Raw genomic sequence first — 25,908 nt, forward strand, 5'->3', positions numbered from 1 at the left:
TATATATATATATATATATACAATGATGTCTTCTTTTTCCTTTTAGCTTAAATTAGGAGTATGTTTTGGATATTTAAAATGTCTTCCAGTTCCAGTGAATTTAAAGTTATTGATATTTGAAACTATGTTCTCGCATTATTATTACCCTTTTGTTACTTGAAAATGGTCTTAAAACCACAAGATTATCTTTTATTACAATAATTTCTGAGATAATTTATCGTCAATTAGAGTTTGTGGAGACAGGCATACTTGAATACTTTTCCAAGTTGTCATGCATCCCTCAGACAACCACACCTCTTCACAGCCAGAGATGAGTCAACTGGAAATGCGAATCCCCTAAACGCAGCACGCCGCCTCAGACAAACCTCAGAGTTGCTTGTAACATCAGATTCATTGCCCTTCGCTTTCCATCTTAAAGCAGCTGCATTGATCGCCTTCTCACTGGAATTGAGCCTCAAAGTTTTGATTGGCTCACAGGTTGCCAACATCAGCTACACTGTGCTTGATCCAATAGACTGTCTCCTAAACTGCTGCTTAAAGCTCATGAGCTGGTTTTGGGTCATTTTGCAGAATTCAGGTTTAAAATAATCAGTAATGTTAAAGTTTTATCACTTCCAAAAACTTCTTGTATCATAACACTGACAGAGATTAGCTGAGGTAAAACAATCTACTCCCAATTTCTCTACTGTACTCTACTTTGCCCAAAGTATTTTAAATATTCATTAACAAAAGAGATATATATATATATGAAAGTTGTGGTATAGTTTAAGCCTTGGCATGGTTTGCTGAGTTATGTCGCAGAAGAATTCAACAAATATTTGTCGGGTTTATGTTAAACACACACCAAAAAACATGGGTAGAAAATATGGGTGATCATTTACTGCATCGTTTATCATTTATTGTGATAAATTACTTGTAAGATTTTTGATTTGTTGTTGTGATAAATATCTAATTATATTTAAAAAACAAAACTGTCCATAGTGTTGGGATTATTTTGACTATTTTTTTCCACAATTTGTTCGAGAGCCTGAATAAATACATAAATATTGTGTGCAGTTTAGTGATAAAAATCACACTTAACGTTTAAGTGGCTGGTGTCCTGAAGAAGGACATTAGACATGGATATGGTTTTCAAAAGCAGGATTTGTACGTTTATGATTTATTTACCATTCAGCCAGAATAGTAATAAATGGTTGTTGCTGTCATTTTTACCATTATCACAAGAGTACCACAAAATATCGCTCACCCCCAAATGAAAATCATCCTGTTTTAATGTGTTGTCAAATACAAAAAGTAGATTTTTATTGTTTTGTTTTAGCTTTTATACATTTAAAGAAGAAAAGTTTGTATTTTTTTCCCCATTATAGGCAAAATTGGCTGTTTTCACTCATTAGATAATCAATGAATCACAAACCATTTCTTTCAAAAACAGGTTCAAAATGTTCCCTTTTACCACACAGCTAAAGCCGGTGTGTGACACTTTTACTGTTTTTGTGAAAACACTAAAGCATCATGAGCTTCTGAGCCAAGTTGGCAAGTAGGTGTGAAGTGTTCAGTGTCCTGAACAGAGCTGAGAGCATCGTGGTTGGTTTATGTAAGTGACTTGTGAAAGGTTGAAGTACGTTAAACGCGCTTTGCAGCCATGTTGTAAAAATGTCCTTTGTTTTCAGATAAACTGTTGCTCATGGTATTTTCCTCTTTATTTCAGGGTAAACCCTACATGTTTGACAGAGTGTTTCAGTCAAATACAACACAAGAACAAGTCTACAATGCTTGTGCCCAAAAGATTGTAAAAGGTGAGATTTGCAGCTTCAGCTAAAGCCGAAGCCATTTGTATCGTCGTTTCACCGTTTTATTATTGTCCGTTTTCCAAATAGATGTTCTTGAGGGATACAATGGGACAATTTTTGCTTATGGACAGACGTCATCTGGGAAAACACACACCATGGAGGTAAGAAGTAACTTAGTAATACTTTCAGGTCATCACATTTAAGATTCTTCTCTTTAAATTGCCTTTGCTTTCTGTTTTTAGGGGAATCTCCATGACACAGACGCAATGGGCATCATCCCCAGGATAGTACAGGACATTTTCAACTACATCTATTCCATGGATGAAAACCTGGAGTTTCATATTAAAGTAAGGATGTTGTTTTGATGTCATTTTCTTCATGGTTTGGTTTTTTATTTTGAGAAATGACATGCAGTTTTGTTCTGCTGCATCATGTTTCCTGTGTTTTTCAGTTTATTTTCTAAATACACTTCTGGTTTTTGTCTTGCAGCTCATAGTGCAACAAATAGTCTTGAGAAAATATTCAAAATTTTTCTGATATTACAAACCTTAAAGTATTTTATTGGGATTTTATGCGATCGACAAACAGAAAATAACATTTAATTGCAGTTTGCCAAAAGGAGACCAAAATGTAACTTTATGGTCAACGTGCAAAACCTTGTGTGTAGCACAAAATGAGCATTGCATGTGGCAGCATCAGGATGTGTGAATAGAATAAATGCAGGGCAGTGATGTAAGAAAACAGTTCAGAGGCTATAAGAGCTTAGATTCTGCAGTCGAGGTTCACCTTCCAGCAGGACAACAACTGAAACGTAGAGCAGGACTAAAGCATATTCATGACTTGGACCGGCTCAGTCAAAGTCCAGGCCTACATTTTAATCAGAATCTGTGGCAATACTTAAACATTGATGTTCACAGATTTTTTTTCCATCCAAGAACAGGATAGGAGAAGAAAAAACTCAGAAATGTTGAGATTAGACTAAAATAAAAATCGGAAATTTCCAAAAGTTGAACATTTTCGACTTTTTTTTGTTGTTGCTAATTTTAAAATTTTGTGGCTTAGAAATGTCTTTATTTTTCTAGAAAATCTGAGATTAAATTGAAAATTTGAGTTTTTTGGTGAATATTTACACTTTCTTTTCTCTCCAATGGCCCTACTATGCTGTCGTATGAATATAAATACAAACCATCCAATCAGTTTTTTATGTAAAATGAAAGGCAATCCAGGTTTTCTCTCCTTCCACTCCTGTTAAAATGCATCATAATTAATGGTTGTACTGTAAAAGTTTATTGGTATTCATGAAAGTTACTGTATCTGAAATAAAAATTAAAACAAGATGAAAAAAATAAACACTTAATCTCATCTCTTGATTATGTATATTTTTTACAAGATTTAAATGCTTTATCAATAGTAAACAAAACAACCAGTAAGCTTTTGTGTATTCTCTCTGCTGAATAACTAAATAATGTGGATCTTTCTCTGTTTGCAGGTTTCATATTTTGAAATCTACTTAGACAAAATCCGAGACCTTTTGGATGGTAGGTGAATCCGTCGCCCTTCCTTAATTATTCCAAACTGTGGCAGCAGATGTGACAGAGAAAACTGCCAACAGCGTAAAAATGTTGGAACAGAGGGAATAGTTATTATAATCACTTGGAGGCAGACTGTTTGAGCAATAAATGCTCTTAATTTTAATTGTCAGTATTCCACGTTTACAACAGGTGGGCTGTTTAAAAGTGTCATATGTGGCTATGACTGAAAACAAGGTGTGGAACATATTTGGTAGTTTTATATATGGTGGAGTTCAGTTGTTTATTTTTAGCTTTTATATAAGAACAAACATTCTAGGAAAAGGTCAGAGACTCATAAATGGTGTGCAGATATTTAGGAGAATCAAAGAGAAATGCACTGATGCAATTAAAATTGTTTGACTTCATATAACCTTTATTTGTGTTATGAAACGACTGCTTTTACTTTCTTTCCAGTGTCGAAGACCAATTTATCAGTGCATGAAGATAAAAACAGAGTACCCTACGTCAAGGTGAGACCTGCTGTCCTGTGAAACATCTGGTAAAACCAGCTAAGGGAGCTGAATAAACCTGTTTTATTTCCCATTTTCTTTTTTTAAAGGGCTGCACTGAGAGGTTTGTGTGCAGCCCAGAGGAAGTCATGGACACGATTGATGAAGGCAAATCTAACAGACATGTAGCAGTCACAAGTAAGAAGCCATCCTGCTCTTTGCAGCAACTCAAACTGTTTATTTTCAGGCTTATTTGGTTTTACTGCAGGTGACCTTCTGACCAAAACCGTTTTTGCTCCTTAGACATGAACGAGCACAGCTCTAGGAGTCACAGCATCTTCCTGATAAACGTTAAGCAGGAGAACACTCAGACAGAGCAGAAGCTCAGTGGGAAACTCTACCTGGTGGATCTGGCTGGTAGTGAAAAGGTGACAGAAACGTCTGAGATAATCAGCCATATTTGTTGCACTCCAGCTGCGTTGCTTGAATTTGTGATTACGTTTGCAGTGTCACTTCTGTGCTTTGGGTTTCTTATGTGGTTTTGGTGTTTTTTCTGTGGTCTGCAGGTTAGTAAAACCGGTGCAGAGGGAGCCGTGCTCGATGAAGCCAAGAACATCAACAAGTCTCTGTCATCTCTGGGAAACGTCATTTCTGCGTTGGCTGAAGGAACGGTGAGTTGTTTTGTTTTAATTCACCACAGAGCCGGGAAAAGTCAGGATAACTCAGGAAAAAATATTTAAATTTCCAGATTCCATCCATCCAATCTTTAATCTTTCCCTCCATACAACCGTCATCCTTCCAGTTTTTGATTTATACATCCATCTGTCCAGTCTATGATCCATCCATTCAGTTTGTATCTGTTCAATCAATCGCATGAAACATTGCAGATTCCCAGTTATTGACATTTACAACCTACCTGAGCAATCTGTTGCTTTATGATTTGTTGAACATGCAGATAATGGAGGGTAATTTTGTTTTTTAATACTCAAATGTCCAGAACATCTTCAACATTGGACTTTGGATAAGATAATTTGAAAGTAAAATCTGTGCTAACATTAATGGGTAAAAAGCTTCCTGAAAATGCAGATTTGATCAGTAAAATTAATATACAAACTGTTACTCCACAACCGAATGAACATGTATCTGTTTTGACGTAATTATTCTGCAGAGCACCGAATCTCTTCCACCCTGAGGCAGTGATTTTTATTTAAATTGTTTTTATTTAAATTACATGTTAACGTCTTAATATGAGTCGTTGCTACTTATAAGAGCGGAAAGAACAGGAGCACAGCCTGTTTGCCAGCTGCACAGCCTGGAGCTTGAGCTTCCATGATGAAAACAAACATGTTTTCTGTTTTCTTTGTGCTGAATTTCCATTTTAAGACATCTACAGGTCCTTTATGTCGCAGAAATAACTTTGCGCAGATAAAAACTCTCCTCCTAGCAACGCCTCGCTCAAGCTTTTCTTTCTCATTTCACCCTTTTCACTTTGATCAAGTGTAGGTTTGTTCTGCAGCTCATTCGCTCTGTAAACAACCTGCGGCGGACAGCTGCTGAGATATTTATGACGCTCTGAAACAAATTAGCTATTGTCTGGAGATGTCTCCTTCCCCGCTGAGCAGAATGTGTTGTAAGGAACGATGGCAGCCTGCTGCAGCGTGGCTGTTTTTACTCAAAGTGATCATATATCAGGTGATTTGGTAATGACCAGGTAGTTGTGAGAACAGAAACATAACCTGCTAAATCTCAGTGTTTCAGACTGGAACATCTCAGTTCAGGAAATGCCAGCTGTGTTTCAGTTCTTGTTCTCTTTTCTAACTTTGGTTTTTCCCATTTATAATGTATAAATAGTATGAATTAGTCATTCAGCTCCGTTACGATGCAATCTTCTGTTCATGCTTTCAGGCCTACATCCCTTACCGAGACAGCAAGATGACCCGTATCCTGCAGGACTCTCTGGGTGGTAACTGTCGAACCACCATAGTGATCTGCTGCTCACCTTCCTCCTACAACGAGGCTGAAACCAAATCCACCCTGATGTTTGGACAAAGGTAACCCAGAAGAACAGACTGAACAGCTTTACTTTTGGCACAAAAGAGTGACTGAATGTTGGGTCTCTTCTTTTGTTTGGAAATCAAGTTTACTTGAATGTCACATTTCATGGATTGTTCAAAGAGCTCTGCATGCTAAATGCTTAATACAGTTACCAATTATGAATAAACACAACGTTTTGTAAAATCGCATTAGATATTTTGATCAATTTCAATTATGAATCCAAATAAACTTTAAGCATGTGGGGTTTTAGCCTTAATTGACAGGAGCTCAGTGTTTCAGCTGGTTTGCAGTTTTCTGGAGGTTTTTTCCCTCGTGTTCTAGAAATGTGTTTCAGGTGATAGAAGGCTGATTTTGTAATTGTCTTTGTGTCTCTTTGAAGGTCCATCACTACACCCAGATTTTGGACCTTATGATTAGTTTCTGTAGTAATTGAAGCTGTGATCTGACTATAGATCATTTCTCTTTAGAAAAACCTCAATATTGTGAATTACAGCTTCAAAAACATCTAAAGATAAATTAGTCTTTTTTATTTTGTTACTTTATTGTGATCCTAGACTGAAAAACAGCAATCCAACTTTAATTTGAGTATAATTTGGAACTCAGTCTGTATGAATGCCAGTTAAGGGAATAATTAACTGGCAGCCCTGCTGTTACTGCTTTGTTCAGCTCTCTTTTACCAGCATCTCTCTTTAATTTTTCACAAGGTTGGAGCATATAAAAAGAGGGATCTTTCTTCATTCCTCTTTGCACAATCTCTCGCAATCATCCATAATCGAATCTGGGTCGTATTTGCATGTTGTGTAAATGTAACCAGTGTTAGAATCACCGTACCAGTCCAAATAGTTTAGCAAACTTAAAATGAATTCACTGTTGTAGTGGTTGGACTAGAAAAGTGTTTTTTCCAGGATAAATTAGCCTTTCTGTTGCATCATTTATACCCCAGGGACACCAAAAGATAAGCATTACTAATTAAAAACTTGCATTATTAAAGAAAAATGTGAAATTTTGTTCTCAAACTGAAATATTAGGAGCTTGCTTTGCTGATTACATTCATTCCAGTTTCCTGGTTTTTATTTTTTTCTTGTACATTTATTTTTTTCAAACATCCAGAGCAAAGACCATTAAGAACACGGTGACGGTGAACATCGAGCTGACAGCAGAGCAGTGGAAGCAGAAATACGAGAGGGAGAAGGAGAAGAACAAAACTCTGAGGAACACCATCAACTGGCTGGAGAACGAGCTCAACCGCTGGAGAAACGGTGAGGCAGAACCCGCTCCGGTTTCACTGGTTCCGGCCTAAACCACCTCTCTGCAGACCTCATTGTGTATTTTTTCTGTTTTCTTTACTCGACACCAGGAGAGAGCGTTCCCGTGGAGGAGCAGTTCGACAAAGAGAAGGCGAACGCCGAGGTGCTTGCTCTGGACAACATCATCAACGAAAAGTCGGCCTCAACGCCCAACGTGCCCGGCGTTCGTCTCACCGACGTAGAGAAGGACAAGTGTGAGGCAGAGCTGACGAAGCTTTACAAACAACTAGACGATAAGGTGAGGCAGAGCAAACTGCAGCAGTCTGTAACGTAGATGAATATAGTTTTAGGTTTCCATTCAAGCCTTAAAGAAGTGTGGCACTGTGCTGCTCTGCTGCAAAAACCGCAGGAATCAACATTTGGTGTAGTGGTTCAGTGAAAGCAAGTATCAAAATAATTGGGATTCAGCTGCAAATGTTGGTGTTTCTCAGGCTCTTATGTTCCCTTTAGTGACAGAGTTTATTCTTAGACCCTTATATACATGCTTCAAGTATCAGTTAAGTGTTTCCGGGTTGCTTAAAGGGATCTGTTATGTAAAATGAAACATTTTTGTATTTCTTTTTGGATCTGTACTTCTTCTAAAATCAGCCCAAGCATTAAAAAAAACCTTGCAGTCATTTTTGTTTTAGCAGGAAACAATAAGTTAATGTTTTTTTTGGCGTCTAGAAAGTGAGCCGTTTCAAAAACCTCCTGATTAAGACGCATTCACAGGCTCTGTGCCGTTACCTAGCAACCCCAGCGGCGTCACCTAGCAACCCATATGGAATTTCAGCATGTTTGGTCAGATGGTTTTACTACTGTACAATGGCTGCTGGAAAAGGGAGAAATGAATAGAGTTGATGATGAAGAAGAAAAGCTTTGTTGTGTTATTTATGTTAATATTCTTAAAAATGTTAAAATCTGCTTTGTTAATCCCTTATTCAGCTGATTTTTCTATGTTTTTTTTGGCTTCAGATATGGAAAACAATTGCCACTGGTTTTGTAGTTGGGGGTTGTTAAGTCAGTCTTGTAATTTAAATTTGTTTTTTGCCTTTTTAATATTCAGGATGAAGAAATCAACCAGCAGAGCCAGTTGGTAGAGAAGCTGAAGCAGCAGATGCTCGACCAGGAGGAGGTGAGATCTGAAGGTCCAACAGATGGGAAGGACGAAATGTTCAATGTAGTTTAACAGACACTGGGGGTTGCAGACAACAAGTCAGTGAATTAAACTGAGCTAAAACAGATTTAATTTAATATTCCTGACCTGTAGGAACAGTAAAAATGTTGTATTATTTCTCTCTTACTGAGAAGTTTAAAACCTAATGGCCCATGTTGTTCAGCTGCTGGCTTCCTCCCGGAGGGATCACGAGAACCTACAGGCGGAGCTGAACCGCCTTCAGACGGAGAACGAGGCCTCCAAGGAGGAGGTGAAGGAGGTGCTGCAGGCCCTGGAGGAGCTGGCTGTCAACTACGACCAAAAGAGCCAGGAGGTGGAGGACAAGACCAAGGAGTTTGAGTCCATCAGTGAGGAGCTCAGCCAAAAATCTGTAAGGATGGCACAGAAAAAGTCACGTCCACAGAAAAACTCAGATTCTGTAAGGTATCTGAGTTGTTTTTACTCAGATACCTTACAGTAGCAGAGCTAGATGCTTCATTTATTTATTTACAGTTTAAAATTGAACATAAAAGTTTTGAATGAAAAGAAGTTGGAACAAGTAAATCTTAGTCAGTTTGTGATTCCATGAGCAACTAAGCAGCAATCAACCATCCATGTAGATGCATCTTTAAATGTAAAATAGCCAATAAGTTTATGTGCAAATAACAAAGAAAAGAAAAACATATCTTTTGTAATGATACAGCATGTCACAGACATTAAAAATTTTAAAATGTAAGAAACTTTTAAATTGATCTGTCAAAACATCAATGGGTCAATTTAATGTTTTTTTAAAATATTTGTTTTTGAATTAGCACTACATCTACTACATCTAGCCACAAATGTAACCTGGCATGAAATCTTTAATAATTATCCATGATACTATTATTCACAAGCCTGAAGTCGGATTTCCCTTAAAAAATATATTTTCAATGTGATTTCAGTTTCAAACCAAAGTAAATCCCTTTCAGACAATGCAGCAGTGGAGACAGGAAGTAATTAATTCATCAAACATGGCCGAGTATTTCAACAGTCAGGTGACTTGGTTTATTATTGTCACGAGAAACTGTCGAAAGGTTAAGCTTCAACTCTGGCTGGGCCAGATTATCTCTCTTTCAAGCACACAGTTTCACTGTGTCAGTCATAAATACACTGCCAAAAAAAAACCTTACCAGGTATTTTTATCTAGTTTCTAGTGCAAATATCTTTGTACACTTGAAATAAGACAAAACTAACTTATAGGTAGCTTTTCAGCAGTATACAGGAGCTTGTTTTAAGTGAGTAGTTCCTTAATATTGAAATTTGCTAGTTTCATTGGCAGATTATTTCACTTGTAACAAGACATTTTTCCTTTGTTATAAGTGAAATAATCTGCCAGGGGAACTAGTACCTTTTCATCAATATTGCTGAAAATTTACTTGTAAGTTAGTTTTGTCTTTTTCAAGTGTGCTAACATTTAGAAACTAGAGCACAACTGCTTGGTAAGATGTTGTAGTTTTGCAGTGTAATGAATAATGTTTTATAATCTCCTGTTTGCTTGCAGTCCATCTTGTCCTCTCTGGACTCTGAGCTCCAGAAGCTGAAGGAAATGTCCAATCACCAGAAGAAGAGAGTGACTGAGATGATGTCATCTCTGCTCAAAGACTTGGCTGAAATTGGCATTGCTGTTGGCAGCAATGACATCAAGGTACCAGGACTGTTTCTGCATTTTTTTCTCTCATGTTTGACTTTTTCTTCCTTCCGTTTAATTTAATCTCATCCTTTTTGATTCTTGGGGTAATTTCGTAGCAACACGAGGGCGGCAGCGGCCTGATAGACGAGGAGTTCACAGTGGCTCGTCTCTACATCAGCAAGCTGAAGTCGGAGGTGAAGACGATGGTGAAGCGCTGCAAGCAGCTGGAGGGCATCCAGTCTGAGAGCAACAAAAAGATGGACGAGAACGAGAAAGAACTGGCTGCCTGTCAGCTGCGCATCTCCCAGGTATTTAAAACTTTAAGAACGTCTATATGGAGGTACAAATACCTCTGTTTCTGAATGTTCTTGATGGTTATCTTTGTTGTAAGCATGAGGAATGTTGTCTGTCCACAGCATGAGGCTAAAATCAAGTCCCTGACTGAGTATCTCCAGAATGTGGAGCAGAAGAAGAGGCAGCTGGAGGAGAACGTCGACTCGCTCAATGAGGAGCTTGTGAAGCTCAGCGCTCAGGGTACGTCTCTTTTTTATCGAGTCAGCGTGTATGAGCATCCTTCAAGACTCTTACTTTTATCTGTCTACAATTAAGGCCTTAAAATGTCCTAAAGATGCAGTATGCAACTTTTTAAAAGAATTTTAGATATTTGTTAAAACTGTTTTCTGTGTTGTAATGGTGTAATATGAGACAGATGATCTGTGAAAAGGTCGACCTCCTCCACCTCTTCCCTGAGTTTCTTTTAACATTTGAAGAAATGCACCGCTCCCGACCAAAAACAACCAATCACAACCAGGAGGAGGGTCTTTGCGCTGTCGCTGCTAAATCTACTAATGGCAAAGAAATGATTTGTAGTTACAGGAAAATCTTTTATCTACCGTCATCAGTGGATATGCTAATTAGCCTTAGCATTAACAACATTCTATGCTAGCAGGATAGAGTAGCGCCACCAGGAGGTAGATTGACAGCGCTAAGACCCGCCTCCTGGCTCTGATTGGTTGTTTGTAGTTGGCACTGGGAGAAGGCAGGAGTTTTTTTTTCTTCCTCATACCGTTTTGTCACAACGTGGTGACGGTTTCAACAAATATGACAACATATTTTATAAAAAATTATATACTGCAGCTATATAATTTTTTTCTTCATTTGAAAAAAAGTAAGTTGGCCTTAAAGACATTAATCAGAGCTTAAATTTTGTCTTGACAAGACTGCTTAATCTAGTATATTGTTTTGATTTGTTTTTTTAGTGCAAAACTTTTCTGTCATAAGTTTGAGTTGCAGTGTGTATGCCGTTTATTTGTATATTCAGAGATGAAGGACATTTCATGACCATTTTAAAAGGAGAGGTGATGGTACCAAGTTACTAAGACATCTTCATTGTGTTCTGTGACTTGAAACGGTTGAGGCTATCGCTGTCTGCTAACATACCCCTGCTAGCTAGCCAGCCAACTAGCTTTTTTTACATCTATCATGAAACTTTATCCACAGTTGGTGTTAAATTTGCTATGACCTAACAGAATCGGGAGTTAATTAAAGAACCTGGCACCCAGAGTTGTGACTGCTACTGAGTTAGAACTCTGTAGCAGTAGAGTTATGGAAACAACCCACCTGTTTCTTTATTTGGAATATTATTAGGTTGTTGGGAATGCTTTTTGCTCGTAAAACGGTTAAAAAAGTCAATTAAAACTTTGTCTGTTTCACTGCATTTGATTATTTCAATATGTTGACCTTTTTTAACCAATGGGAATCTTCTCTTGTACAGAGAAAGTTCATGCAATGGAGAAGGAAAATGAGATCCAGACTGCTAATGAAGTTAAGGTAAGTCTCATTTAAATCACTGCTTTATGGGAACTGAAGTTAAATCTGCGTGTAAAATGTCTAAAATTATATTTCTGTTTGTGTTCAGGAAGCGGTGGAGAAGCAGATCCACTCCCACCGTGAAGCCCACCAGAAACAGATCAGCAGCCTGAGAGACGAGCTGGACAACAAGGAGAAACTCATCACCGAGCTGCAGGAGTAAGACCTCTTTAATTTTTAATCAAATGAAATGCAGGCTCTGTAATTAATCGCAATTAATTGAAAACTATATGTTGACAAAATAAGCAACATTTTCAATCCAGTAACCTTTTTTGTTGCTAAATTATTCAGTAAATGGATATATGAGCTCAACAAAGGGGAAACATCAAAGAAGACCGATTATGCAGAATTCACTTTTTCATATGTTTTTGTTCTTCCATTTGGGTCTGAAGTAGGGCTGTTGTAAACGAATATTTTAGTAATCGAGTAATCTATCGATTATTCTTACGATTAATCAAGTTATCAGATTAAAAAAAATGTGTAAATTAAAATATTGGTGAACTGTAATGAACATGTGGGTTAAACATGCTTTGTTTAACCCACAGATCTATTCTAACATTTTCAAGGAAAAATGTTAGATCACCTTTGAAATCTGATATAGATTAATCAGAATTGACGCATTAAAGTTCCAACCCTACTGTAGTTTGTGTCTGCTGGTGCTGCTTTACTCAGACGAATATAAAAGGAAGATTAAACTTTAGATCTACTCGTATTGAGTTTAGATGGTGCACTGAGGCAGATATTTTAATCGTTACTCGGTTTTATTTCCTCCCAGCTTGAACCAGAAGATCATGCTGGAGCAGGAGAGGCTCAAAGTGGAGCACGAGAAGCTGAAGTCCACCGACCAGGAGAAGAGCCGCAAGCTGCACGAGCTCACGTAGGTTTCACACACGTACAGAAAGCCCAGCTTGGTGCAGATTCATCAGTTTGACTGCTGTTCTGCATGTGACTGCTGACGTTTGACACACGGTTACCGTTTCTGATGTGCTTCCTGTTATTCAGGGTGATGCAGGACAGACGGGAGCAGGCCAGACAGGACCTGAAGGGGCTGGAAGAGACAGTGGTGCGTTCAGTAATGACTTAGGCTGCATTACTTCTACTTGTTTTGAGTTTTTACCTCATTTGATCTTTTTCTGTTGCAGGCAAAAGAGCTGCAGACTCTCCACAACCTGAGGAAACTCTTTGTTCAGGATTTGGCTACCAGAGTCAAGAAGGTGATTACTTTTTATCTTAAATGTGTGTGTGGCACTGATTTATTTAGGGCTGCAAGTAATGTTTATTAACAATTTATTGGATAAAAATAATTGCCACATTCTGCTAATTTTTTATGCAGCATTAGAAACGCATTAAAAAATGCAAGTAAACATAATTTAGTCAATAACTAATCCATTAAAATAAACATTTTATTGCTTAAAATGCAATTGCAGCGTTTCTTTAGTGAACGTACGATCATTTGTAGGATGCTTCTACAGCTAAAATACTTCAGTGTGTGATGATATTTTTTTCAGTTGGTCAATTAATAATTGGACAGCAAAAGGTGCTTGATATGTTTTGTTTTTTTAAACAGAATTTGATGCAGGTGAGGCTAGAAATGGCGCTTGAGTTCTGGGTAGAACATATTTACAAACAAATTAATTTTTTATCTTAAATTCAACATATGTATGTATTTATGTATTTTTTTGGCTTTATTACTCCTCTGAGTGTGGTGTTCTTCCAGCATGCGTTTTATTTTAGTTTTTTTGTATAATCCCGTTAACGATTAATCAATTATTAAATTAGTTGATTATTTCAGTAATCGATTTATTAATCCGATTAATCGTTTCAGCCCTACAGTCACTGATTTTTACTTATTTGTGTCTGTAACTTGTACTTTATTTACCTTTTCAGAGTGCGGAGATGGACTCTGATGACACAGGAGGCAGCGCGGCACAAAAACAGAAAATCTCCTTTCTTGAGAACAATCTTGAGCAACTCACCAAGGTTCACAAACAGGTAGGAGTCACCATTTTTTAAACGCTTCTACCATCTTGGTTGTTATGGTAACCACTTCTCTGCTGCTCAGTTAGCTTTATTTTACCAACCGGATTTTTTTCCTGTGATCCTTTTCTGACGAACTGAATTTGTTCCCCAGCTGGTTCGTGATAATGCAGACCTGCGCTGTGAGCTTCCAAAACTGGAAAAACGTCTTCGCGCTACGGCTGAGCGGGTCAAGGCGTTGGAATCTGCACTGAAGGAGGCCAAGGAGAACGCCGCACGCGACCGCAAGCGCTACCAGCAGGAGGTGGACCGCATCAAGGAAGCCGTCCGGGCCAAGAACATGGCCCGGAGGGGACACTCGGCCCAGATCGGTTAGTAGGCGGACGAGCTGGGAAGCGCATCTATTCATGTTTTCTGGAGCTGTAATAAAAGACAAATCCGTTCTTGTTCACCACTTCTCTAGCCAAACCCATCCGGCCCGGACAGCCGCCGGCTGCATCTCCAACCCACCCCAACATCAACCGCAGCGGAGGCGGCTTCTACCAGAACAGCCAGCCGGTGGCCATCAGGGGAGGAGGAAGCAAGCCGGACAAGAAGTGAGTGCAGAAGACGTTTTGTTTGCTGTTATTATACATGGGTTCCCACACTTACAGCTGCAGTACTTAACTTTTATAAAACAAAATATATTTTTACATGTTTGTTGAAACTGTCGCCATGTCATGATAGTGTAGCATGAGGCAGATAATCTGTGGAAAAAATAACGCTCCTCTGTCTTCTTCCAGTGCTAGATAGAAACAACCAATCAGAGCCAAGAGGCGGGTCTCAGTGCTGTCAATCATGCCCATGTGCGCTTCTCATCCTATCTCTCACTCTCTTGCTCTCTGATACTTTTCCCCATCAGCAGAGCCTGTCATGAATGCTAATGTTAGTTAGCATAACCACCAATGCATTCAGGAGATTGACAGCACTAAGACCCGCCTCCTGGCTGTGATTGGTTGTTTTTTGGTCTTCAGATGGCAGCAGCAGCTCACAGAGGAGGTGGAAAAGATTTTCAGAATATCTGTCTTATTACATGCTGTCACAACATGGTGACTGGTTCAGCAAATATTTAAAAAAACATCTTCTAAGAGTTACATACTGAAACTTTAAAGTATACATTCATGTGCTTCTTTTTGTTGGTTTATCACATAAATACCAAATAAGACACAGTCAATATTTTGTTTGTAACAAAATGAGTAAAAAGTTCAGCAATACTTCTTTCAAGCTGAAACAACCAGCAGCTTGATTGTTTTTCATTCTTTAAGTGTGATGTTTTATGGACGCCATCTTGTTTTGTTATACTCCACAGCTGAAGAGCCGCAGAATAGAAGAATGACACCACAGAAGAAGAGCAACGTCACCCACCTGCCCACCCACCCGACAACCTGTCATTCCATTACAGCAAACTGGTGCCGCTGCGGAGCCACGAAGGAGTTTTGGATTTATAAATATATATATATAAATATTCCCGGCCTGTACAGCTCCCCAAACACTTCCACCCACCCCTCACTCCTCTAGTTCTCAATATGAATATCTCTCTTTCTCTTATGGGATATAATAATTTAAATAAATGAAAAGAAACAGTAATTTTAATTTACAAGAAGCAGGATAATATTCTTATTCAGCAAACCAAACGAAGTCTCGAACGCAGCCTTTTTTGTTTGTTTTTTGTTTTTTTGAGGGGTTTTTTGGTGAGCGAAACCGTGCACGATCTCGAATGTTTAGCTTCGGTTTCGTTTTTGTTTTGCACAGTCTGTCATCACCCGTCGTCTTCGTGCGAGTAGTTCTGCACTGTGCCAAGCTGAATGTAAACGGTAGCAAGAAAACAAACTCCTAAAAAAAAAAGAGGAAAAAAAAGACCAAAAAAATGAAGAAAAGAGCTCGACCTTATAGGCTAACTTCTGTACATTTTATTACGTCTTCTGAGTTAACCACAGTTTTCTCTGTATAGATTTTACATGCTTCATAAAGGAGGAAATTAAACTTGTTTTGCGTCGAGTAGAAGGTGTCGAACACTACTGTTTCTGTGCTTGTACAGATGTAAAATCGGCACTACTGCACACGTTTCCCCGGAGAGAAAACTGCAAGGAAACGGCTAAAAAAAATTTAAAAAGAAGGATTTAAAAATAATAAATATAATAATAATAATAATGAAAAAGAAAGCCGTGCAACAGTTGTACTGTAGATGTATTTAACTAAATACCTGTGGAGGCCATTTGTTTTTATCATCAAGTTGAATTAAAACTGTACTTGTTGGTGGCTTCGTTGGAAGGATTTGTAAAATGCAGAGGGATGAAGTGGGAAAATGAGAATGATCCGGTTAACACAGCAAACTTCCACCCTTTTAGCCTGCACAAAGTTGCTAAATGTAATGTTTTTAACTAATATAAGTGGGTATCGTCGCTGTTAATAGACTCTATTTATGTATGTCAGCACACAAACTGCAGCCGATTAGACAGAAATTGAAACTCACAATCGTCACACAATCGTCGTCGTCCAGGAGCTAAAGAAATAATTTCTCTACAAGGGTGCCTCGCTTCTTCAATCATCTTCTTCCCTACTTTTTCTTCTTTTTTTGTAGATGTAAGACCTGTTTTATGCTGGGTTTTATGTGCTGTTATTGTTCAATAGATGGTGTAGATGTTTGATCGATAAGTTTGGGAGATGGGTTGATGGATTGGATCCTCGCTGCTGATCAGCCAGTCAGGAACAGCGAGGTCAAAGGAAGGAAAAACACAAATTGCACATTAATCTTATGTCGTCACGTCGGTGAAAATAAAAGGGTTTATTTAACTAAAACTAACCAGCGGGTGTAGGATTTTTTTTAGTGTTGTATTTGTTGTATATTTTTTATTTTAGTTTCCACCGCGTTTGTTTTTTGTGTTAATCCTTTAAAGCCCCAGTGCATTGGCGAGAAAGCTGAACCCCAGCATGAGAACACTAACACCTTGCATAAGTGCAATATACTGTAAGATACACTGTATGTCGGTCAGTTTGCTCCTGCCACTCCTCCTTTTGTTTCTCATTGAAGGCTTCTTTCATCACTAGAAACCTGAAACAGCTTTTTATAACGCTGAGACGAAGAAAAAAGAGCTGCTTTTCTGTCGTTTAATTATGAAAACAGATGAAAGAATCCTCAATGGAAAGGAAAAAGTGAGAGCACTGGAGCAAATCCAGCTCCAAAGGGAGGATGGTGTCACGTTTAGACAGGAAAGTCGGGTTTTTCTCGCACTATTCTGAAAAGAAAACGAATAGTAAAAAAAATGTAAAAAGCACTCCATTATGCGGCTGTTTTAGCTTGGAGGTGTAAAGAAGTTTCCAAAGCCCTGTGAAGAGAATAAATGGCTGTCATTGTGTTTCATGAGGTGCAGAGAGGAATATCTAGACGTCTGTGATAATCTGGATTACACTGCAAAAACATAAAATGTTGCATATTTTTGGTCTGGTTTCTAGTTCAAATATTAGAACTAGAAACTAGTTTCAAATATTAGAAACTAATTTTTGAAACTAGATACAGGAGCTAGTTTTAAGTAAATAATCTCTTAATATCAACAAAAAATGTACTAATTTCATTGGCAGATTATTTCACTTATAACAAATGAAAAATGTATTATAAGTGAAATAATCTGCCAATGGAGCTAATATATTTTCATCAATATAAAGGAATTATTGACTTAAAATAAGCTGCTATATCTATATAAAAGTTACTTATAAGTTGTTTTTTTCTTGCACTAGGAGCTAGACCAAAAATACTTGGTAAGAATTTGTTTTTTTGCAGTGTAGATAAAACTACTCGATCGTAAACCTTAAAAAAAAAGTTTATCCTATGATCTACCACCAAAAACTGGATATGAAATGGGTTGCAAAGATCTTATGGTGTTTGCCGAAATTATGTTTTTGCATTGATTCTAAATTAAAACAAAAGTGTAGCCTTTTTTTATTACTGTGTAATAGTTGGTCGATTTTTAAAGGACAGTAGTTTGTTTGTTTTTTTTTGTTTTTTTTCTGCGGGGGGGTGGGGTTTGGGTCAGTGAACGCGGTACTGGATCATTCCTGGAGAACTGGGGCACAAGTCTAACAGGGCTCTGATGATATGGACAGAGACGGGAAGTTTAATGAGATCACAGTTTTGGATTGACTGCATGATGTAAATGTATGTGTGATTAAATAATTATGAGAAAATCGGTCACTTTTCCTGTCTGGTTACTATAATTTCCATTGTCAAGTTAACAGTTTTATGGTTTCTACTTTTTGCTTAAATGTAACAATCTTGTTCAAGAATGAACAAGAAGTTGAGTTTATGGGCAAGTTAGCTTTATTTGTAAACAAGGTAATTAAGAGCTTTATAAGAAAATAAAACAAGCTAGCAAAAATGATTCTGATACAGGGGAAAAGTAGAAAAACTGACCTCCTATGACCAGTTCTGGTCTGCTCTGCATCCGCAGAACCAAAAATGGAGAAGCAGCATTCAGATTCTATGCACCAAAAATATGGAACAAACTTCCAGAAAACTGCAAAACAGCCGAAACACTGAGTTCTTTTAAATCTAGACTCAAAGCACACCTGTTTAGAGTTGCTATTTGAACGATAAATTAAAGATCAACATATTTGATGTCTATCATGGCACTTGACAAAATGTAATGTTTGTTCTTTAATTAGTGATGATATTTTGGTCACTTTTTGTGTTTTTATAATGTAAAGCACTTTGCTTATTGCTGATATTAGCAATACAAATAAATTTGATTAATTGATTATGATGTTCCAGATATAATGAGTCAAAAGCAACTCTGAACAGGTGGGTTTTAGCCTGGATTTAAAAGAACTCAGTGTTTTGGCTGTTTTGCAGTTTTCTGGAAGTTTGTTTTAGATTTGTGGAGCATATAAGCTGAATGCTGCTTCTCCATGTTTGGAGAACATGGAGATTCTCCAAACATGGTTCTGGGATGCAGAGCAGACCAGAACCTGAATACTTGAGAGGTCTGGAAGGTTGCTATAACAACAGCAGATTTTTAATGTGATGCTAAACCGTTCAGTGACGTTCAGTGATTTATAGAAGGGAGTATTTTAAAGTCTTTAAAGTATAGGAAGCTGGTGGACAGAGTTATTTTAGGTAGACCTGTGAAGACAGTTGCACAATGCCACTAAAGATTAACTTCTGGATGAGCTTTTCTACTAGGCCGACTCCTTTAATCCTAGAAATGTTCTTCACGTGTTAGAAGGCTGATTTTGTAACTGTCTTTATGTGATTCTGGACGTTCACCCAGATTCAGACCGGATCACTAGTTTCTAGCTGTAATAACTGAAGTTGTGCTGACTGTAGATTCCTCTTTAGGTCCAAAGATAACTAAAGTTTTGTTCCTGTTCAGTTGGAGAAACTTATGGCACCTCCGTGTTTTGTTTTTAAGCATCTATCTAGCACTTGTAGTTTTACATTATTGCCGCGAGAGAGCGCTTATTCCCTGTTTGCATCTTTAACACCTGAGGGGCTCGAACCATGTCATTCCTTATAAAGACGATGCCTCACTCTCACCGTATTTCCGTGACAAATATCTAAAGAGCCTCTTGGAAAAAACGCACACTTAGTCAACTGATAATATCTGGATGCGCAATATCACACAGTTCGCAAAATAATTACATCTTAGCACACTGTAAATAAATCATCTTTTCGTTTCCGCTGAAAAGTCTTCACAGTGAAATGTCGCGTGAGTAGACGATCTTTGCTGAAAGGTGGTTGCCGAAGTTGTCAGAAGCAGGCGAGAGTCCACGAGAACGGGAACTGTTGTGGATTACCCACCCCACACATACCGAACAGGGAAGGACGGGATTGTCCGAGAAACTTTAAAAAAAATAAATAAATAAGAAAAAGACAACCGTTCAATCGGACACGGTGGCAGCTCCGAGGGGAAAAGTTTCCCGGGATTTAAGTTCGCAGAGGAGCGCCGGAGTTCGCCGTCCTTTCCCGGAGGACTCACAAGCGGAGGCACGTTCAGGTGCGGATCTTTGGCTGGGACACTCAGGAATGTTTTAGCCACAAAGCTAATTAGCTAGGCTAATGTTAGCGACAGATTAAGGCAGGACGGTGGACATTTAAGACGAAACTTTGCTTTAAAATTCATAAACATGAGCTACAATTAAATCTGCAGCCTGTTCTTAAAGCGCATAAATGAATTTTCACACTTTGTAAATATAAAAACAGGAGCAGGAAATGTAATTTTCTCACTATATTTGGCGAACTAGTAACATTAAGTCAAAATAAATAATACAAGTCAAGACATATATTTGTCTTTTTTTTAAATCGTAAAACTGATAGAAATTGTATAGTTTTGCGAAATGACAGTAAGTAAATAAATCTGTTTAAAGCAAACATCCATTTATACTCCCTAAAGGTTCAGTTTGCATCACAATAAATCTGATTTATTTGTAGTTTATAGTGTATTTTTATCTCACATTGACAGTCAAATTATAACAGCAAACTCACTTCATAAATCATAGTTTTACATTTAAATAGTTGGTTGATAGTCAAAACTGGAGCACAAAACCTTCACATAGAAAATGATTATTGGTTTTGGCTAAAAATAACAACAAAGATAATCAGTTCTGTTTGTCCTGACCATTTTAGTACAGAAAGAACAATATATAGATACATACTGATATATACTTTTAAAAAAATATCTTTCCGGTCAGTAAAACTGGGGCGATAAAAACATGTGGTGTTTATGTATGTCATGTTGCAATCTGTGTTAAGTTAAGCAGAGAAGCGATGTAGGCAGAATGTTTGTTTCATTTTGTTGACATGTATAATCTAAATAATAATGTAATTAAATATTGGTTATCAGCAACAACAGCAGTACTAATACCAGATATTATTGGCCCAAATGTTGTGTTCATATTTATTATACCTTTTATATAATGATGCGCTCATTCAGAGATGCATCAATCAAGCTTTTGTGGGCTGATACTACTGTATTTTTTTAATCTGATCTGCCAGTTTGAATTAATCTTTTCACACTATGACGCATCATAATTTACTTGTGTGATTAAGTTTTAGTTTAATTAAAGTTGGAAAGAACATAAAAAGCGTTTCAGGTTCTTTGATATTTTAGAATCCAGTGAAAATTAGGGAAAGCAAACAAACATGCAAAAAACAAAAACATTTTCGTGCCAATAACCAGAACTAGCTCAATGATTGGTGCATTACTAGATTTGTAGGTTTAAGTTTTCCATAAATCACAGTTTAACCTTTGTCCGTCATTGTTTTTCAGTTTTCTTTTCTATGTGTCAAATAAATAATGCATTATTTGCCGTAGATATATAGTGGATATAGCACATTTTCCAAAGCATCCCAAGGACACCTGACATTAAGGACCATTTTTCCGTTGAGATATTGGTTGTGTGGGAGGAGAAATGTGGGACGACCTGCTCCGATGCCTCCTCCAGACACGGCCTTCCTGCTTGTGCGCTGGCAGGTTGTGTGTGTTCCCGTTTAAGTGGGCTGCAGCTGACTGTGTGACAGATTGTGGTTATACTCGTCCTAATGAACCTCAGGGAGCTGGGTCTCCTGGAAAGTGTTGGTGTGACGTTCCTAACTGGGGCGGTTTGTGCGTAAACAGAGTTGTTTGGGGCAACTTGGGGGCCTATATTTGGTGTGGCTGCATGCAGAGGTCACAGCTGGACTGGCTCTGCTAATTTCTAATGTTCGTCATTTTCCATCCAGTGTGTCAAAGAAACTTAAAAAGTCTGAAATTCATTTAAAAAGTAATTTGGTCTTTAATTTGGTCTTTTCAGAACTGGCTAATCTAGTATATTCTATGTAATCTCTGTGACTGGAGACAGTTGAGATTACGCTAACTAGCTGCTAACATATCCTTGCCAGCGAGCCAGCTTTTTTTTGCGTCTATCATGAATAAAGTGCTAATTTATTGCCAGTTATCTGGATAAAGTTCATCCATTTCTGTGGAGCTAGAGGTCTTAAATTTAATTCATAATGACCTTAAAAAGTCTTAAGTCTAAGTTGGTGAAACTGTGTTATTCACCTTAAAGGAAGCGCTTACGCATGAGTTAGTGCTGACTCTATCTCTAGGTTTTTTGGGGGAGGTTATCAATAGAAGTGCTAAGTTGCGTTTCTAGTCGCCCACAAAACGATCCTGAAACTGAAACTCCAAAACCAGCGACTTTGAAATGAGTTGAAGCTAAATGCTTATTTGGTGCATGTAAATGTATGTTAATTAAATCACAAGCTTTGTGCCAAACCAGTTTTTCTTGAGGAGATATAAAAAACCATGTCACTAAAACGTCTACGCTCAGAAAAGTGTCTATTTAAAAATATTATAGCAGCAAAGTGACAATTAATATACAAATATTTTAAAAACTTCAGATTTCAATAAGAATTGTTGATTTAATTATGTTTGGTTCAAATGCAGGGCAGTTAAAACCAAGGAGTTTCCAATGGGCAGAATTTAGTAATTATTTAATATGATAAAATATAATTAAATTCTACTTAGTATTTTTGATAGCATGATAAATAATTAAAAGTTTCTTTTTGCTATGAATAGGCTATTTGTTTTGTAAAATTAATTTAGCTCAGTTACGTTTTTTAAGTGTAGTGTTATGCACAGATGTATATTAAAGAGGAAGTTCAGATTTTTTTGTATTTATTTTTTTGGTGTAAAATCATTGTCTTTTATCTTCTTCATTTAGAGAAAATATAGATAATTTCCCAGGTAAAGATAGTCATAAAAGTGGTTTTCCACCACCTTAAGCACCTCTATTTTCTGTAATACCAATGCATCAAGAAACCTTTTATCTGCTGTTATGTTTGCTCTAAAGAGTTATTTACCAGAAATCAACCAATCCTAGCAGACACTTACTTCCTCCTGCCTTTCTTTTTTGTCCAAGAATTGCAGCAGATCATGGAAAAAAGCTGCTTCAGGTGATGATAGCTCTGAATCAGATGATGAAATAAGATTATCTCAATTTATGCATCAAAGAATATGTTTACCACTTTTATCTGATTTCTTTTTGTTGAACTCAGAAAAGTACATCAAGGGGAAAATGAATGGTTTTTTGATGCTTTATCTGTTATTTAGATAAAATTCAGGTATTTTTCAACAAATATAATATCCATTGATGTATGCATGTTAAGAAAATGTTTTAAGTGTATCCAGCAACTTGTAGTCTATTAAACGAGGGATGCACCGATATGAGGATTTAGGCCGATACCGATATCCGATATTAATGCTGCTGTTTTGGTTGATAACTGATATTTACTAGGAGTGCACAGACAAATCGTTCGGCTGATAAATCAGCCTTGATTTCCCTAATTATGATAATCAACCAATACTTTCATGGGAAACTGATCTCATCCACTGTTATTATCGACCTCCCCAAAAGTTTGAAAATCAGCCACTTTGACACCTTTTGACAACTGAGCAACTTTGTCAATATATCAAGCGACTCTTCAGACAAATCAGTATCAGAATTAGGACGGCACGGTTCTCAAAGATCGGTGATCGGCCAGAAAACTGTAATTGGTGGAACTGTATGTGGTTCCCAATCTGGAGGCCTTTGCTGCATCTCTTCCTCACAACAAAACTTTAAAACATTTTTTTTTCTTTCTTGTTTTGGACTTTGTGATCACCTGTCAGAGCCGGTCATGGGAAGATTGGCTGAACCTGAAGGAAATGCAATTAAAATAAAATGAATGAATATGTTATTATATTATATTTTAAGAAAAAAATAATCGAATTTGGTATGAAAACAAATCTGTGATTTTCATTTTTAAACAAGATTACTCAGCCTTATCTGGTATTTAAACTTCTGTTTTTAGAAAATGTTTTTACAGTTTTTTCCCCTAAACTTTGCAAGTCTGTTTTCACTGAGTCATGATAAAAATATTCACATTGGCCCTCATGAGTACAGACGTTTTAACACTCCTAAGAACTTCCTATCTTTATAAGTACATCATTATAATGCAAATTTCCAACTATTGCTCTTGCTGTAACAAAAGTTCAGTGTTACTTCCCTTCTCTCAGATTTCACCAGAATGGGTGAGTGATTTCCTCTGTGTGATGAAAGCAACCGAATCACAGTAATCAGTGGCATCCCGGCCTCAGAGCCCTGCAAACAGGAATCATGTGAAACGGTCAGCAGCTGAGACGGGCGTGCTTTTTTTTTTCTGCATGTTTCCTCACTCTGTTATTCATGTCTCAAACCTCCAGACCATGCCTCTCTGTAAAGCTTATTACCATCACTTTAAATTAACGTACCGCCTCTGATTTTGCTGATTGGACTCTGGGAAGATTTGTGCGGTTTGCTAAATACCAACGCAGAAGCAGAGGCTTAGTCTAGGTGGGGATAAGTAAAAAAGACAAACAGCCTGAGGGTAATTAATCTTCCTCACGCCTTTCTTTATGAAGAACAAAGGCCAGGAAGTATCCATTGTTTTCAGCTAAATTATTTTCAAAACTTTCTATAATTTGCTTTAGAGAGAGAAACATACAAACTACACTGTTGAAAGTGTTTGTAATGATCCATTTTTTAAAAACGTTTTTATTATTTGCTAATACACTATTTTCTTCTAATGCTATTTAAAGTTGAAAAACCTTCATTTCTCACATTACATCCTTAAGTCTGAGCATATTTCCGTTTTTCCAATAATTAAAGTGAATCTAAGCAGTTTCCCAGTTACAAAACATAATTGTACTAAAAATATTTATCATTTAGAAAACTTGACTTGATTGTATCTCTGTTATACAAATGGATTTCAACCAGAAAATGAGGCGTTTCCTTCTGCTTCCTTTAAATAAAGGGTCTCCAAAGGGAGGCCTGAGGGCCATTTGTGGCCTTTGAATTGATTTTGTTTGGTCCCTGACCACAAATCAAGAATAGTAAGAAATTTGGTCAACAAATTAGAAAAAAATCAATGACAGAGAAAATTAGGAAATTGTTTGTTTTCCTTTTTTATGTTTTGAATTTTTAATAATATACAAATTTAATAAAAGGTTTGTTTATTGTTAAACAGGTAAGAGTAAAAAAGGGAAAGAAAAGTCAAAATAACAAAATTTTTGCATTTTTAATTAATGAATTTTGTGGCTCATCAGTAGTTTAAATTTGCCAGTTTTGGGCCCAGGGTACAAACTTTGGACATCACTGATCAAGAAACAGCTGGAAAATAAGCCTTTTTCCCAGGATTTATTCTCTTTGATGATGATGATGTATTTCTAATTTCCATCCAGAAGTGTCAGAGTTTTACATGTTTCTGTTTTTGCATTGGGAAATCATTTTAATTTGATTGCTTTGGCACAAATAGACATTGTCTTGCTTTATTTAATGGGATGTATTCAAGTAAACAATTTAAACCAACTCATCAAGACGGCAACAAAAATGAATTGATACAGTTGATGTGCTAAAACAGATTTAATCTATTCATTTTAATTTTATGGTCGTCCTCTCTAGTGCAGCTGGTTGAATTAAAAGGTTAAAGGTGAACAAGGAAAGCTTCCTCTTGTTCTTTGTATTTTTCATTTGGTTAATGGATTTCTGTCCAGACCAGCCACTTAATCTGTGGGGAAATTATCCAGTGGATCGGGAATAATCCTGGCACGTTTAGCCTAATCACACCTAATCACTGATCTTCATAAAGCTACTGTCCAGCTGATCGAAAATGCTGCTTAATAACTGGAAACGTTTTACTTTTTAACTGCAGTAGCTTTTAAATTCTGTTGGGGGGGCCACATAAAATCAGTTTCGGGGCCCACAAATGGCCCACGCGCCGCACTTTGGGACACCACCGACATAAAGTATGTGCATTCCAAGTTAGCTACGGCTAATGAAACCTGGAGATGTAAGTATTATTAATTCAGTGCAGTGCGCACAGCAGTGGGAAAAATAACAGAAAAATCGTTGAACAACAACAAAAACATTCATATTCTTCTTTTCTCTTGCGCTCTGTGTTGGCTACAATACACACAGACTTGTTGCCATAGCAACCGACTGACAACAACACTACTAATGTATCAGGATTCAACACCAAAAAAACACCCAAACAT

The 25,908-nt window shown here is 37.3% G+C and overlaps 2 protein-coding genes across 5 annotated transcripts in view; both read left to right on the forward strand.

Moving 5' to 3' along the window:
• Positions 1-16,950, forward strand: part of LOC103138015 (kinesin-1 heavy chain) — a 22,755-nt gene extending 5,805 nt beyond the window's left edge. The window contains exons 2-26 of the mRNA XM_007552071.2: positions 1,709-1,796; positions 1,878-1,951; positions 2,033-2,137; positions 3,280-3,328; positions 3,776-3,831; positions 3,921-4,008; positions 4,114-4,238; positions 4,377-4,481; positions 5,716-5,861; positions 6,976-7,124; positions 7,223-7,410; positions 8,218-8,286; positions 8,492-8,698; positions 9,848-9,991; positions 10,093-10,284; positions 10,393-10,510; positions 11,751-11,806; positions 11,895-12,004; positions 12,621-12,722; positions 12,848-12,908; positions 12,988-13,059; positions 13,733-13,837; positions 13,977-14,193; positions 14,286-14,418; positions 15,171-16,950. Of these exons, the coding sequence (XP_007552133.1) occupies positions 1,709-1,796; positions 1,878-1,951; positions 2,033-2,137; positions 3,280-3,328; positions 3,776-3,831; positions 3,921-4,008; positions 4,114-4,238; positions 4,377-4,481; positions 5,716-5,861; positions 6,976-7,124; positions 7,223-7,410; positions 8,218-8,286; positions 8,492-8,698; positions 9,848-9,991; positions 10,093-10,284; positions 10,393-10,510; positions 11,751-11,806; positions 11,895-12,004; positions 12,621-12,722; positions 12,848-12,908; positions 12,988-13,059; positions 13,733-13,837; positions 13,977-14,193; positions 14,286-14,418; positions 15,171-15,174 (2,763 nt within the window). The 3' untranslated portion in view covers positions 15,175-16,950. The remainder of the gene's footprint in view (positions 1-1,708; positions 1,797-1,877; positions 1,952-2,032; positions 2,138-3,279; positions 3,329-3,775; positions 3,832-3,920; positions 4,009-4,113; positions 4,239-4,376; positions 4,482-5,715; positions 5,862-6,975; positions 7,125-7,222; positions 7,411-8,217; positions 8,287-8,491; positions 8,699-9,847; positions 9,992-10,092; positions 10,285-10,392; positions 10,511-11,750; positions 11,807-11,894; positions 12,005-12,620; positions 12,723-12,847; positions 12,909-12,987; positions 13,060-13,732; positions 13,838-13,976; positions 14,194-14,285; positions 14,419-15,170) is intronic.
• Positions 16,951-19,590: 2,640 nt separating this feature from the next.
• LOC103138016 (rho GTPase-activating protein 12-like) overlaps positions 19,591-25,908 on the forward strand; it is a 75,270-nt gene continuing 68,952 nt past the window's right edge. For 2 of the 4 annotated variants that reach the window (XM_007552075.2, XM_007552077.2), the window contains exon 1: positions 19,593-19,851. The gene's annotated coding sequence lies outside the window, so the exon portion shown is untranslated. Of the gene's footprint in view, positions 19,852-25,908 lie in introns of all 4 variants that reach the window. The other 2 variants (XM_007552072.2, XM_007552076.2) reach the window with 2 other exon arrangements.

The sequence above is a fragment of the Poecilia formosa genome, unplaced genomic scaffold, assembly GCF_000485575.1.
Source record: "Poecilia formosa unplaced genomic scaffold, Poecilia_formosa-5.1.2 Scaffold45, whole genome shotgun sequence".
NCBI classification, from domain to species: domain Eukaryota; kingdom Metazoa; phylum Chordata; class Actinopteri; order Cyprinodontiformes; family Poeciliidae; genus Poecilia; species Poecilia formosa.